Source organism: Callionymus lyra, chromosome 15 (genome assembly GCF_982586985.1).
Source record: "Callionymus lyra chromosome 15, fCalLyr1.hap1.1, whole genome shotgun sequence".
Taxonomy (NCBI): Eukaryota; Metazoa; Chordata; class Actinopteri; order Syngnathiformes; family Callionymidae; genus Callionymus; species Callionymus lyra.
The window spans coordinates 8,914,641-8,929,041 of record NC_141832.1 but is presented as its reverse complement, the minus strand read 5'-3'; the positions used below and the strand labels follow the sequence as shown (position 1 = coordinate 8,929,041).

Genomic DNA, 14,401 nt, shown 5'->3' with positions numbered 1-14,401 from the left:
CTCTGAGGTCTGTGTATCAGAATCTACTGATGGTTCCTGAACAAGCTTCAGGACCAGAGGAGAGAAATCCTTCCAGACTGTTGCTCCTAAGCTTTGGAACCATCTCTGTGTTTGATGATCTACTGACTCCTTTAAGAAACATCTTAAGACGTTTTTATTTGTTCAGGCTTTTCCTTTATTTTCTAGAACTCCTGTTGTGTTATCAGTTTTATCTTTAAAGTATATACTTTATTGAATAGTTTTGATTGTTAAAGCGCTTTGTGACCCTGGTCTGGAAAAGCGCTATACAAATAAAAACTACTTACTTACCTCCCAAATTCCAAGACCAGCTCCTTGGTCTTTGAACCAATGGAATATGAGGTGGAAACACACATTTATGAAATGTCCCAATAGCCATTTAAAAAAGTGGTGATATAAACGTTGAAATGAATCCTCTTAGATGTCGCTATTTCCAAACACTTTATAAACGAATTATGGCACTTTTGGCATTCTATAGTAGGCAAATATTTTTATAATCAATTTAATAGATCACAAATAAATATATCTTGATTTTTTATTTAATTGGAATCAACCTCATGTGTAAAAAAAATTAATAATTCGGAAAATATATTTTAATCTTTTATTAAAAAAAACAAAAAAACAATTATTTTAAAAGTAACACTTCAATATCTATATATATATATATATATTACATATTAAACAAGTTTTAACATTTAAAATGAAACATTCAAACGTTCAATAATCTGAAGTCACTGATATACTTCAAAGTACTTTATTACTCAGTTAATCATGATGTTATGGTTGACGTGAGAAAGTCTAATATTGAGCGTCTATGACTCCAGTTACATAAGTGCTGATAAAGGTGATTCCACAATCATTTAAGATCCGTCTGTGTCACGGCATTCCAGGTCACAGCAGGTCATCAGCAGGTCATCAGCAGGTCATTACAAACGTCTCACTCTGGACGACCAGCTACACACAAACATCAAGAGGCAGCGATGAAAGACTCACAACTGCTGCTTTATTTAAAAAAAAAAGAAAAGAGAAATAAGTTATCCAGCAGCATGAGATCCATGAGAGAAGATAAGAGCACAAGCAGGACGAGTTACATAACGGTGATCCTTGTTCGACTCGCAGGTCACAGCTGACTCACAATCAGGGAAACGCACAACATGAATCGACACAAAGTTAAATACGACTTCATCGCGAGAACAAGGATCTATAAAAATTGACAAAAGTGTTACAAAAAGTGTCAGTTAAGCAACTACACGACAAACTGTCCCGAAACGAAGTCTTCAGCTCCCGCCGTAACCGTGTCAAGAAGGTCAAAGTTCACCGGCGTTATCTTGTCCAGTCTTAGGTAACTGAACCCTGTGAGGCTGCAACCGTCGCACAAAAGTCCAGATAAGTCGTCGTCGTCGTGAACTCCTGCAGCGACGAGTCGTGAACTTCTTCTTCTTCTTCTTCTTCTGCGCTCGTAACTTTCAAACCAAAGTGTCGTCGCGACCTTTATGACCTTCACGACCTTCACGACTTCAGCCCGACGCTCGCCATCATCTGCTCGTACACCGTCCACGCCATGGCGGCCATGAGAGTCCTCCTCAGGGATCGTGGGACGGCGCCTCGGAGGAAACCCCGGAGACCGTGTTCCTGCAGAGACCAGATCGACGTCACTGATATGAGCGACTTTAGATAAAAACTTTATTGATCTCACGGAGAAATACACATTTACAACATCGGTGTACGATAGGACGAAATACTCAAAGACAATATCCTATACACGTATAATAAAATAGAACAGATAAATAAATTAAAAAAACGTAAGATATAAATATTAACCTAAACTTGTTACAACATAATACGTTACTGAGAATAATATACTTTATTATACGATTTATTTTTTCTTAGTTACACTCTTTGTTGCAACATTTTTTCCTTTGATTAATATGTTTCAATAAAGTGTAACTTTTCCTCGAAGAAAATATGTTACAATAAAGTGTGTTACTGACAAAAAAGTATGTAATTGAGGAAAAATGTGACAAGATAAAGTGTGTTTCTGAAAAAAGACGTTACAATACAGTGCGTAAAAATATATTAACTTGAAGTCTGTTACTGAAAAGAAATGTAACAATAAAGAATGTTACTGGGACAAAATATCTTACAATAGAGGGAGATGCGTTACAATAAAGTACATTACAGAGGGGAAAATGTAACTATTAGGTGCGTTACTGAGAAAATGATGTAACAATAAAGTGTGTTACTGAGAAAATTATGTAACAATCAAGTGCGTTACTGAGAAAATTATGTAACAATCAAGTGTGTTACTGAGAAAATTATGTAACAATAAAGTGTGTTACTGAGGAAAACATGCAACAATTAAATGTGTTACTGAGAAAACTATGTAACAGTAAAGTGCGTTACTAAAAAAATTCTGTAACAATAAAGTGTGTTACTGAGAAAATTATGTAACATTAAAGTGTGTTACTGAGAAAATTATGTTACAATAAAGTGTGTTACTGAGGAAAACATGCAACAATTAAATGTGTTACTGGGAAAATTATGTTACAATAAAGTGTGTTACTGAGAAAATTATGTAACAATAAAGTGTGTTACTGAGAAAATTATGTAACAATAAAGTGTGTTACTGAGAAAAGTATGTTACAGTAAAGTGTGTTACTGAGAAAATTATGTTACAATAAAGTGTGTTACTGAGAAAATTATGTAACAGTAAAGTGTGTTACTGAGAAAATTATGTTACAGTAAAGTGTGTTACTGAGAAAATTATGTTACAATAAAGTGTGTTATTGAGAAAATTATGTTACAGTAAAGTGTGTTACTGAGAAAATTATGTTACAATAAAGTGTGTTACTGAGAAAATTATGTAACAATAAAGTGTGTTACTGAGAAAATTATGTAACAATAAAGTGTGTTACTGTGAACATTATGTTACAGTAAAGTGTGTTACTGAGAAAATTATGTAACAATAAAGTGTGTTACTGTGAACATTATGTTACAGTAAAGTGTGTTACTGAGAAAATTATGTTACAGTAAAGTGTGTTACTGAGAAAATTATGTTACAGTAAAGTGTGTTACTGAGAAAAATTATGTAACAGTAAAGTGTGTTACCACAGCTGATGTTTTGACATTCAGGTTACAATTAACTGATGAAAAAAAGTGTTGCTATAAATGTGTGTTACTGAGGCAAGAGTGCGTTACAAGGAAGTGTTACTGCATTAAATCCAGAGAACATTTCTTTAAAAAGGAAAACCAGCATCAATAACTTCACGAGAACCGAGTCGAGGTGCGACAGACGACTTAATACAAGAGAGAAAGTTAAGGAACCGGATCAGAGTTCAGAAGCTTCATCCATCAATCAGTGACGTTGCCACGGCGACTCACCGCGTAGATGATCCTCAGGGCGTCGCTCGTGCGCAGCAGCGGGTCGACCTGGACTCGCGTCTTCACCACGTCGGCGGGCTGCGTGACCAGAGAGGCGCAGACGCCGGACAGGATCCCGCACAGGAAGTTGGCCACGGGAGCGTAGCGTGACTCACGGACCTCTGGAAACACATAAAGCGCGTTTAAGTCCTGTGAACGAGTAAGTAAGTAAGTAATATTTATTTATATAGCGCTTTTCCAGACCAGGGTCACAAAGCGCTTAAACAATCAAAACAATACTCAAAAAAGTACATACTTTAAAGGTCAAAATAATACTGAGAACAACACAGGAGTTCGAGAAAATCAAGGAAAAGCCTGAACAAATAGAAACGTCTTAAGATGTTTCTTAAAGGAGTCAGTAGATCATCAAGCGCAAAGAGAGGAAGATCGTTCCAAAGCTTAGGAGCAACAGCCTGGAAGGATTTCTCTCCTCTGGTCCTGAACCGTGTTCAGGAACCATCAGTAGATTCTGATCCACAGACCTCAGAGCCCGAGCTGGGGTGTAAGGCTGGATCAGATCACTGATGGAAGGTCTGACCATGAATAGCTCTGAAAGTAAGAACCAGAATTTTAAAATGGATCCTGAAAGAAACTGGAAGCCAGTGAAGAGTTTTAAGGATCGGAGAAATGTGAGTTCTTCTACTAGAGCGGCTCAGAATTCTCACTGCAGAGTTTTGAATCAACTGCAGGCGAGACACATCCTTCTTGTTAAGACATGAAAACAAACTGTTACAATAGTCCAGACGAGAAGAAACAAACACATGGATTATAAACTTCAGATCATGTTCCGACAACATTTTCCTAAGTTTAGAGATTTTTCTCAGTTGAACGAGCCGGTTCTGACCCGGGTCTAAACCCACCTGTTGGAAGTGACGCTTTGGTCTGGCTGTAGAACATGACGTAGATGCCGGAGAAGGGGACGTCGCGCAGCAGCGTCGCCGTGAGGCCGGAGTAGAGGGCGGCCGGACCCTCGGTGCTGCAGACGCTCCGAAGCGCTCCGGTCACGCTGTGGTACCGGTACCTGCCGCACTGACGTATCAACAGATTCTTTTCAATACACAGCACCTGGTGGTCATAATGTTTTTTCAACTCACCTCAAACCGGGTCTTGATGACGGTGACCGGCAGCATGAGGACGCCGGCCACCGCTCTGGCTCCGCCCCCCAGCAGCACCGCCGCCCCCGGGTTCCCCTCCGGCGTGAAGTGCTGCGTCAGAGTGTAGTAGGTGCTGAAGTAGAGGCCGACGCCCGGGATGGTCCTGGCGAACGACTGCAGGGATCAGAGAGAGCGGGTCAGGTGACCTCGTCGCAGCACGAGGCGGTCGTTGGAAGCTTCGTTCTCACCGGCGACACCCCGGTCCAGAGCCCCAGAACACGCTCCTTCCTCACCACGCTGAGCAGCACCGACACCATCCCGGGCCTCCCCGACCTGCGACCAGAAGATAGAGATCAGTGTTTAGCTGAGGTCGTGAGTGCGTCAGTGTGGAGTTGAAGACTGACCCTGGCTGAGCGCCGGCCTGCCACGTCTGCAGGCGGGTCTTGACCAGGTCCAGAGGCTGGAACAGCAGCGTGGAGCAGGTCCCACTGAAGGAGCCGCACATGAAGGCCTTGATCACGGGGTGACCCTGGAAGAACAACACACATCTTGAGGGAACAACAACACACATCGTGAGGGAATGACAAACGTCCTTCGGCTGGTAAAGAAGATGATGATGATGATGCTATAAAGGTATGTAAAGAAAAATGTTACAATAGAGTGTGTTACTGAGAAAATAATGTAACTATAAAGTGTGTTACTGAAAAAAGAATGTTACAATAAAGTGTGTTACTGAGAAAATAATGTAACTATAAAGTGTGTTACTGAGAAAAGTACGTTACAATAAAGTGTGTTACTGAGAAAAGAATGTTACAATAAAGCGTGTTACTGAGAAAATAATGTAACTATAAAGTGTGTTACTGAAAAAAGAATGTTACAATAAAGTGTGTTACTGAGAAAATAATGTAACTATAAAGTGTGTTACTGAGAAAAGTACGTTACAATAAAGTGTGTTACTGAGAAAAGAATGTTACAATAAAGCGTGTTACTGAGAAAATAATGTAACTATAAAGTGTGTTACTGAGAAAAGAATGTTACAGTTAAGTGTGTTACTGAGAAAAGAATGTTACAGTTAAGTGTGTTACTGAGAAAAGTATGTTACAGTTAAGTGTGTTACTGAGAAAAGTATGTTACAATAAAGTGTGTTACTGAGAAAAGTATGTTACAATAAAGTGTGTTACTGAGAAAAGTATGTTACAGTTAAGTGTGTTACTGAAAAAAGTATGCAACAATAAATTGTGTTACTGAAAAAAGAATATTAAAATAAAACGTGTTACTGAGAAAAGGATGCAACAATAAAGTGTGTAATTGAGAAAAGTATGCAACAATAAAGTGTGTAACTGAGAAAAGTGTGTTAAAATAAAGTGTGTTACAATAAACTTACTCACCAGCGACAGTTCCATCGTCCTGAGTTCAATAGAGAAATCTGTCTGAGATTAGAACAGACGGTTAGTCATAAGAGCGGGTCACACACACATTAATGATGGACACAGCGTTTCTCATTTGTGATCTCACACACACACACACACAAACAAAATCACAGACACACACACACACACACAGCAATAGATTAACTAAGCAGGTCACAGGTTCTCTACATGTGGATCATCATTAGAGTTTGTGTAGTTCGTTTAAATGTTGTTTTTTTTTGGAAAAAAAATAAAATAATAATAATCGAGAGCAACAACATCTTGAAGTCAGTGTTAAAGTTAAATAATATTCAAACTACAGGTGAACTCTGTCGTCGGTGCAGAAACGATGCCATTGAACGCATCATCGATCATTTTACATTGATGCTGATAAAATGAATCGATTCTTTGCTAAATCAAAAGCTTCAATAGTGAGATTTTAGAAGAAAATGGTAAAATTATTTCATGTTTTAAATGGTTTAGGCACATTTATGTCCAGTTTATAATCGACTTTTTTAAAGTTTATCCTCAAAACACAACCGTCAAAACATAACTTCTTACCTTCGATCCGCAGATGAATCTCTGACGCAACAGCGCGACACTGTTGGCGCGGAAAGATGACGCAATAAATTAAAAAAACAGTGACGAACGAAAAACAACTGAAAAATAAAAACGTAAAACTAACGGACGCAGGTGCAGAGAACGTCTCTTCAATCTGGTTCTGGTTCGAGACCATGGACTTGAGTAGATCTACCACACACGAGTCCCGCCCACTAAATTAAAGCCTTCACTCTGATTGGCTGGTAAAGACACCCCTCCTCACGAACACGTTTCTGATTGGCTCTCGAGATTTTAGCTCATTTTTAGTCTCGTCATGAGTTCCGAGTTGTGAAATTTATACGAACATAATATATTTATTATATATTATACACTGATCATATATTATATAACTCGCTCTTTTGTAAGTTAACGCTCGATTATTTAAATAAAATAAATAAAAGTAGACTTTTTTTTAATCTCCATTAAAAATAAATACATTTATAATTTAAAACTCAGTTAGGTTTTATATTTAGTTCCTATGATTGGTTGAACTTAATATATTAGTTCACCGTCAAGATAACAAAAGAATGTTCGCGTAAACTCAATAAAATGTTTTTAAATAAATCAGAGTTTGTACGATTCGCTTGAACAGCATCAGACACACACACACACACACACACACACACACACACACACACACACACACACACACACACACACACACACACACACACACACACACACACACACACACGAGCTCAATTCATAGTTAAAAGCTGAAAAACAGAGAAAAATGTTTGTGAGATTTAAAAATACCTCAAACTACCAAAACGAATCGATTGTTTTCTAAAGTTTCTTCAGACTTGTTTACGTTCTTGGTCAGTTTGATAACCGCGGCTGCCCTCTAGTGGTGACACAATGTAGGTCAGTTGAGCAAGACTCGTCTAACAACTTTTAAACGTGTATTTTATCATGGAATATCGTCGAAAGAATGCTTAAAGTAGCGTCGAAAAACATCGTTTTTACGTGTAAAAAACAACAATACTTTTCACATGAAATACACAAACAACTAACGTCTTCACTGTTAAAAGTTAACAACTTTTAAACGTGTATTTTATCATGGAATATCGTCGAAAGAATGCTTAAAAGTAGCGTCGAGTAAACATCGTTTTTACGTGTAAAAAACAACAATACTTTTCACATGAAATACACAAACAACTAACGTCTTCACTGTTTAAAGTTAACAACTTTTAAACGTTTATTTGCATGGAATATCGTCGAAATAATGCATACTCAAGTTTACGAACAAACAATTGCTAACGTTAGCATCTTCACCGTGTGTTTATATTTTAGCAACATGGAATATCAGCAAAAACAATGCTTTCACATGAATTTTATGAAGAAACACTAGTTTTAAAGCAAGAATACTCACATTTATGCACAAGGTTGCTCGCCATGGTTCCTTCTCCGTCAGCACTCGGTTGCGAAGTGTGCCTCCGACATCACTACCTTCAATTCAATTTTATTTAAAGTGTCTTATCATAACAAAGTTATCTCAAGACACTATACAGTTGAAATAAGACTACAGTTGATTAAGGAAAAATAGATCCCAGCAATTCAACAAAGAGCAAGAAACAAAACTGTACAGTGAGCTGTACAGTGAGCAATGGCGAGGAAAAACTTCCTTTTAGAAGGCAGAAACCTCGAGCGGAACCAGACTCATTGTTGACGGCCTGCCGCTTTGACCGGCTGGGAGGAAGGATGGGGGGGTAGACAGATGGATAAGGAGAGGAGTGAGGGAGGATATAGTGAGAGAAAAGAGGAGAGTGTAGGAGGGTCCATGGGGGTACCTTGAACACTATCACTACGCCGAAAGTAGAATTGGGACTCCACTACACTTCGCGGGCACACGCAAACCTAGTGGTAGGGCGTAGTTGTAGTGGTCAAACTGAGAATTGGAATCGAGCCTAACTGACCTCAAAGTTAAAATGTTTTTAGGATCGTTTTTTATTTAAATAAAAGACGTGAAACTTTTACAAATGGACCAAATAAAAACGTCAGGCTAATTTGAATACTAAACTTTATTGACAACGATTTAAACACTAATGGTGTCACTCAATAGCATTTGGTAGAATGTTAAAATAAAGTTAAAATAAAGTTTTAAAAACTTTATTGAAGTTCAATTCAACTTCTTTAAGCTCCTGTACGTCCTAAATGGTCTTTGATGGCCAGATTTCTCATCCGTGGCTCAACTTTAAAACACATTCAAGAAAAATAAAAACAAAAGGAGTCGAAAATGTATTTCCAAAGCTTTTTATTTGCATAACCAGATACCAACATCGCCACGACCTGGTTCCATAAGTGCAGCCGAGAAAAATGCCACATGATGGCGCCGTGTCGGTTCGTCGAGGAATGTTTTTTCTAATCCATTATTTATTGTTTTTTTATAAGCGTCGATACATTCCTCTCACTTCCCAGCAGTGTGAGCTAAAAGAAGAAGAAGATGTTGCCGGGAACGTTCATCTCCACATCAGGAAGTAGAACCGATTCATGACGATAAACCACCTTCTCTAGAGCCCCCCCGCCCCCACCCACCCCCTACAAGAACAGCTAAACAAAGAAAAATCGATGACGTCCCGCACGTGTGCACTTGAGCTTCATGTTTGTGTGGATTAAGTGGTTTTACAACAAGCTTCTTAAATTTTGCCGTTTCAGCACAAAGTCAAAAAAATTCCTTCGGTGACGGAGGTTTCAACTCGACACGGACAGGAGACGCGGAAGCGTGCGGAGCTTCTCTACGAAGGCATGAGCGCGAGCAGGAGCCGAGACGCACACGTTCCACTTGAACCGTTATAAAAACTTCTGCATAAAATACAAATATATAGATCAAGATATGACTTTGGTCCCCTTCCAGTATCTCTTCATTCGTGTCAATTAGAAAAATAGATCCTACACCAGGACAATACAAGTGGAATGCGTCCTTACAAAAATAGTATTTTTTTTGTGTGCCCCCCCCCCCCCCCCCACAGTGAGAAATGAAGAAGAATTTGGCCCCAGGATTGGTCAGCACGGTCGTCCAGGTGTGCGAGGATGCAGAGATTGTCGTGGTGGCAGGTGTAGGCCTGCGGTGGGGGGTGTGTTTTGCGGAGATGAACTAAGATGCACTTTTACTCGGGTTTGGGTTCGGGGGTCTCGCTCTTGGGTTCCGCCTCCTCGTCGCTCTCCACGCCGCCGCCGCCGCCGCGGGAGACGATGCGGCGCATGGTGAAGGGAAGGTTGTCGCGTCTGCGGGGGAGAACACGCCGTTAAACACTCGTTTGTGACCTCTGACCTGTCCGTCACCTAACGTGACCTCTTGAAGTGGAAAGTCTTGTTGTTCTACATTTTCCACTGCAAAGTCGTACAACAAGAATATTGAAGCCAGAATTTTTAAATGATGAAATTAAATTAAATTATTTCTAAGCATCGAAATATACTTTCAATACAAGAATTATATTATTTGAAATTGAAAAGTTTTTTTTGTTTTTAATTTTATTCAATAGGTTTAATGTTTTGTTTTTTAATTGAATCATTGAAAGGTTGAATTTGTCATTTTATATAATTAATTAAAAAAAACATTTACATTTTTTTTTTACTCAATTTCAATACTTTAAATGTGTAGTCTTTTAAATTCAAAATATAAATGTTGGTATAATAGTGTCACCAGACAATACCAATCGAGTACCGAGCTACTTGAACTTTCAACCAATTAAGTGACACGCAGACAATCATGTGACTGACAGAGAATAAATATAGAAATTGTTGATTTTGATTTTTCAAAATATTATTCAATATTAAAAAAAAACAAAAAAAAAAACAATAATCGACCCATTTGAATTATCTCGACTCCTTTCATATTGTCTGCTGTCGCCATTATAGCAATATTTATACATTTAATTTGGAGCCTTTTAAATTCAATTTTGAAAAATATGTTTTTCATTAAATTTTAATATTAAAATCTGTGTAAAAATACATTCATTCCTAAAATATGAAAACAATGTATTAAATTATATATAAATATATTATTTAAATCAACTTTTGAATTGTTTTATTTGAAATGTTTTTATATTATATTTGAATTCAATCATTTATATATGTAAAGTTTCATCATAAAATGTTAAATATCGACGACCCCGACGCTCCCAGAGTTCCTCCCGTCATCTGACCTGAGTTTGCTCTTCAGACTGGACACCTCGCGGTTCATGGCGTCGGCGGACTCGGTGGCGTCCTCCAGCTCGCGCTGCAGTTTCCTGCGGTTGGCGTTGGCTCTCTGAGCCTCTTCCTCCGCCTCCTCCAGCTGACGCTTCAGCTGCTTCATGCGAGAGTTCAGCTTGTCCACCTGCAGCAGAAACACCCGTGTTGAGCCCTGAGTCGCCGATGCATGCCTGTCTGGAGTCGCACCTGGTCCTTGTACTGCTCCGTGTTGCGTCTCTCGTCGTCCACCTGCAGGATCACCTCCTTCAGCTTCTTCTCGGTGCGTCTCACCAGCTTGGTGGCGCCTTGACGCTCCCTGAGAGGACCAACACACTCCAGTCACACCGACCGACGAACCGTTCCTCCTCGCCGTGGACGCCTGAGCTCACCTGGTCTCCATGTCCAGCTGCTCCTCCAGCTGAGCGATCTTGGCCTCCAGGGCGGCCATGTTGGCCTTGTACTTGGACTTGACGGTGCCCTCCAGCTCCTGCAGCTTCAGCTTCAGCTCCTTGTTCTGACGCTCCAGCTGGGATCGAGCTCCTTCCACGCGCTGAGAGCTGCTGCGCTCGGCCGTCAGCTCCACGTTCATCTGGTCCGTCTGCGGGGGGGCGGGGGGGGAGAGAGTCGGTCACGTGACGTTCGAAGGGCCGAGCAGGCGTGAGGTCTCACCTGCAGCATGGACTTCTTCAGCCGGTCGTTGATCAGCTCGGCGTTGCACTGCTCCTCCTCCAGCTCCTCCTCCAGCTGAGCGATGCGAGCCTCCAGACGCCGGCGCTCCTCCGCGATCTGAGCACTGAGACAGAAGACGGTCAGACGGTCAGACACTCGAGCGTTGAGATGTCAGTGAGAGAATCGTCTGAATGTTTTACTTTTTGGTGGCAGAGTTGTTGATCTCATCCTGCAGCTCGTCTCGTTCCTGTTGAGCCTGACGCTTCACTCGCTCGGCAGCAGCCAACTCCTGCACAAGATCAACACACACACATCAGAGATTGACACACACATCAACACACACACACACAAACATCAGAGATCGATCGACACACACATATCAGAGATTGACACACACATCAACACACACACACAGAGATCGATCGACACACACATATCAGAGATTGACACACACATCAACACACACACACACAAACATCAGAGATCGATCGACACACACATATCAGAGATTGACACACACATCAACACACACACACAGAGATCGATCGACACACACATATCAGAGATTGACACACACATCAACACACACACACACAAACATCAGAGATCGATCGACACACACATATCAGAGATTGACACACACATCAACACACACACACACAAACATCAGAGATCGATCGACACACACATATCAGAGATTGACACACACATCAACACACACACAAACATCAGAGATCAATCGACACACACACACCAACACAAGAGATCGACACACACATCAACACACATGTACATATCAGAGATCGACACACACATGAGAGATCGACACACACATGAGAGATCGACACACACATCAAAGATCAACAGAAAAACATCAAAGATCAACACAAACAAACATCGGAGATCGACACACATCAACACACACACACACACACAAACATCAGAGATCGACACACATCAACACACACACACACAAACATCAGAGATCAACACACACACACAAAAACAAACATCAGAAATCGACGCAGATCAGAGATTGACACACACAAACATCAGAGATCGACACACACACATCAACACACAAAAACAAACATCCGAAATCGACACACACATAAACAAACATCAGAGATCGACACACACACAGATCAGAGATGGACACACACATCAACACACACACAAACATCAGAGATCGACACACACACAGATCAGAGATCGACACATACACACACAAACATCATAGATCGACACACACACAGAGATCATAGATCGACACACACACAGAGATCATCAGACCTCCCTTGAACAAACTTCTGTAGCTCCAAACATTGAAGTCACTGACCTCCTGCATCTGCAGCATGTCGGCCTCCATCCCCTTCAGCTTCTTCTCCGTCTCCTTGCTCTGGGCCAGGATCTCCTCTCTGGACATGCGAGTGTCGTCCAGCTCCCGGATCAGGTCCTTCATCTGAGCCTGGAAAGGTGTCGGGGAGAAGCAGCAGTGTGAGGAACGTTCGGACACTCATGGTCTTCGTCAAGAGGACTCACCTGTAGCTTCTTCAGCTGCTTGAGGGCTTCGTCTCGGTTCTTGTTGGCCATGTCGATGCCGTTCTCCAGCTCCTTCAGGTCCAGCTCCATCTTCTTGCGTGCGGCCACAGCTGCGGACCTTTGCTTCCTCTCGTCCTCCAGCTCCATCTCCATCTCGCGCACCTTCAGTCAACATTTTGAAGGTCAATCTTTGTTGGTCTGTTTTGGTTTTGTTTTTTTTAAATGGAGACAAACCTGTTTGACCAGCGACCTCTTCTTCTCCTCGCCCATCTCGTCCCGTCCCGCCAGGTCTCTCTCGTACTGGGCCTTCATGGCCTGCATGTTGACCTCCAGACGCAGTTTAGCGTCTTCTGTGGCCTGGAGTTCGTCCTCCAGCTCCTCCAGCTGAGTCTTCATCTCCTCCAGCTGCTGATCCATGGACCTCTTGGACTTCTCCAGCTCGTGGACCTGCAGGGACCAGGAGAAGACTCTGAGAAGACGGCCTCAACAGACTCGGGGGGCAAGAGGTCTCCTTACGTTCTTTCCCACGTCGTCCTTGGACGACACCAGGTCCTCCATCTCGGCGCGCAGCAGCTTGTTGTTGCGGTCCGTCTCGTCCTTCATGTCCATCAGAGACTCCAGCTCTCTGGTCAGAGCCAGAGCTCGGGTCTCCTTCTCGCGGGCCTCGGCTTCGGCGCGGTCTCGCTCCTCGGCGTACCGGGCGGAGATGTTCTTCTCCTCTGCCAGCATCTGGAGGACACCCATGGACGTTTAGCTACCAAATCAAAGTCCACCTGAACATCTCCGGACGACCCTGACCTGGTCGAACTTCTTCTGCTTCTTCTCCAGGTTGGAGACGATCTGCCGCAGGTGGTCCTGGTCCACCATCATGTCGTCCAGCTCCTGCTGCAGGCGGGTCTTGGTCTTGTCGAGCTTCTCGAAAGCAGAACACTTCTCCTCCAGGCGTTGTCCGATGCCCTCCAGGTCTCTCTGAAGCCTCTTCTTTCCTTCTTCTGCGCTCTCCAGGCAGCCGGCGTCCGACTCCAGCTTCTTCTTCAGCTCCACCAGCTGCACACGTCCACACGTCAGACCTCAGGTCCACACGAGAAGAACTTCTGCTCACGCACCTGGGCTTGAGTGGTCTGAAGCTGCCTCTCCACGTTCTTCTTGGCCTCCTCCTCCTCCTCCAGCTGCTCCCTCAGACTGTTCTGGTCGTCCTCCAGCTGACGCACTCGTGTTCCCATCGACAGCTTCTGCCGCGTCTCCTCCTGGAGGACTTCCTGTCGGGAGGAACCAGGCATGTGTCAGGAGGACAGAAGGTCCCGTGAAGTGGAAGGAATTCATCACAATATTGAGGTTTTTAAATGTTTCTTAATTTAAATGTTTTGAATTTAATACAGTTTTTGAACAATTACAGTCGTGTTTTAAATTATTGTAATAAGAAAATCAAACTATATGTAATAAGTTCGATTTATAACTTATTCTCAAAATGATTTA

General features: G+C 41.9%; 2 protein-coding genes across 5 annotated transcripts in view; both read right to left on the bottom strand.

Annotated features, from left to right (window-relative positions):
* Window positions 1–756: 756 nt before the first annotated feature.
* On the bottom strand, window positions 757–8,181 carry slc25a38a (solute carrier family 25 member 38a). Of its 3 annotated transcripts, XM_087808664.1 has the most exons (9): window positions 7,914–8,181; window positions 6,503–6,542; window positions 5,921–5,962; window positions 4,937–5,061; window positions 4,781–4,865; window positions 4,533–4,706; window positions 4,299–4,467; window positions 3,400–3,560; window positions 757–1,650 (listed from the first exon to the last, which is right to left on the bottom strand). In XM_087808664.1, exons 3-9 carry the CDS (start codon window positions 5,933–5,935, stop codon window positions 1,528–1,530), a joined length of 852 nt encoding a protein of 283 aa, XP_087664790.1. In that variant the 5' UTR covers window positions 5,936–5,962; window positions 6,503–6,542; window positions 7,914–8,181; the 3' UTR covers window positions 757–1,527. The 3 variants fall into 3 exon arrangements, with proteins under 3 accessions (XP_087664790.1, XP_087664789.1, XP_087664792.1); XM_087808663.1 differs by having other exon boundaries at window positions 6,503–8,181; XM_087808666.1 differs by lacking the exon at window positions 6,503–6,542.
* A 597-nt stretch (window positions 8,182–8,778) lies between these two features.
* Window positions 8,779–14,401, bottom strand: part of LOC148064801 (myosin-9-like) — a 30,288-nt gene continuing 24,665 nt past the window's right edge. For both annotated transcript variants that reach the window (XM_087808662.1, XM_087808661.1), the window contains 12 exons: window positions 14,032–14,184; window positions 13,724–13,972; window positions 13,442–13,654; window positions 13,160–13,372; window positions 12,926–13,087; window positions 12,723–12,851; window positions 11,584–11,672; window positions 11,384–11,507; window positions 11,104–11,312; window positions 10,922–11,030; window positions 10,687–10,859; window positions 8,779–9,766 (listed from right to left, as the gene is read on the bottom strand). In XM_087808662.1, the coding sequence (XP_087664788.1) occupies window positions 9,649–9,766; window positions 10,687–10,859; window positions 10,922–11,030; window positions 11,104–11,312; window positions 11,384–11,507; window positions 11,584–11,672; window positions 12,723–12,851; window positions 12,926–13,087; window positions 13,160–13,372; window positions 13,442–13,654; window positions 13,724–13,972; window positions 14,032–14,184 (1,941 nt within the window). In that variant the 3' untranslated portion in view covers window positions 8,779–9,648. The remainder of the gene's footprint in view (window positions 9,767–10,686; window positions 10,860–10,921; window positions 11,031–11,103; window positions 11,313–11,383; window positions 11,508–11,583; window positions 11,673–12,722; window positions 12,852–12,925; window positions 13,088–13,159; window positions 13,373–13,441; window positions 13,655–13,723; window positions 13,973–14,031; window positions 14,185–14,401) is intronic.

Excerpts from the sequence above, each read along its gene's own strand:
- slc25a38a (XM_087808663.1), bottom strand. Across the intron at positions 4,468-4,532 it reads TCATCAAGACCCGGTTTGAG|TGCGGCAGGTACCGGTACCA; the intron begins GTGAGTTGAAAA and ends TTGATACGTCAG. Across the intron at positions 3,561-4,298 it reads CAAAGCGTCACTTCCAACAG|AGGTCCGTGAGTCACGCTAC; the intron begins GTGGGTTTAGAC and ends ATGTGTTTCCAG.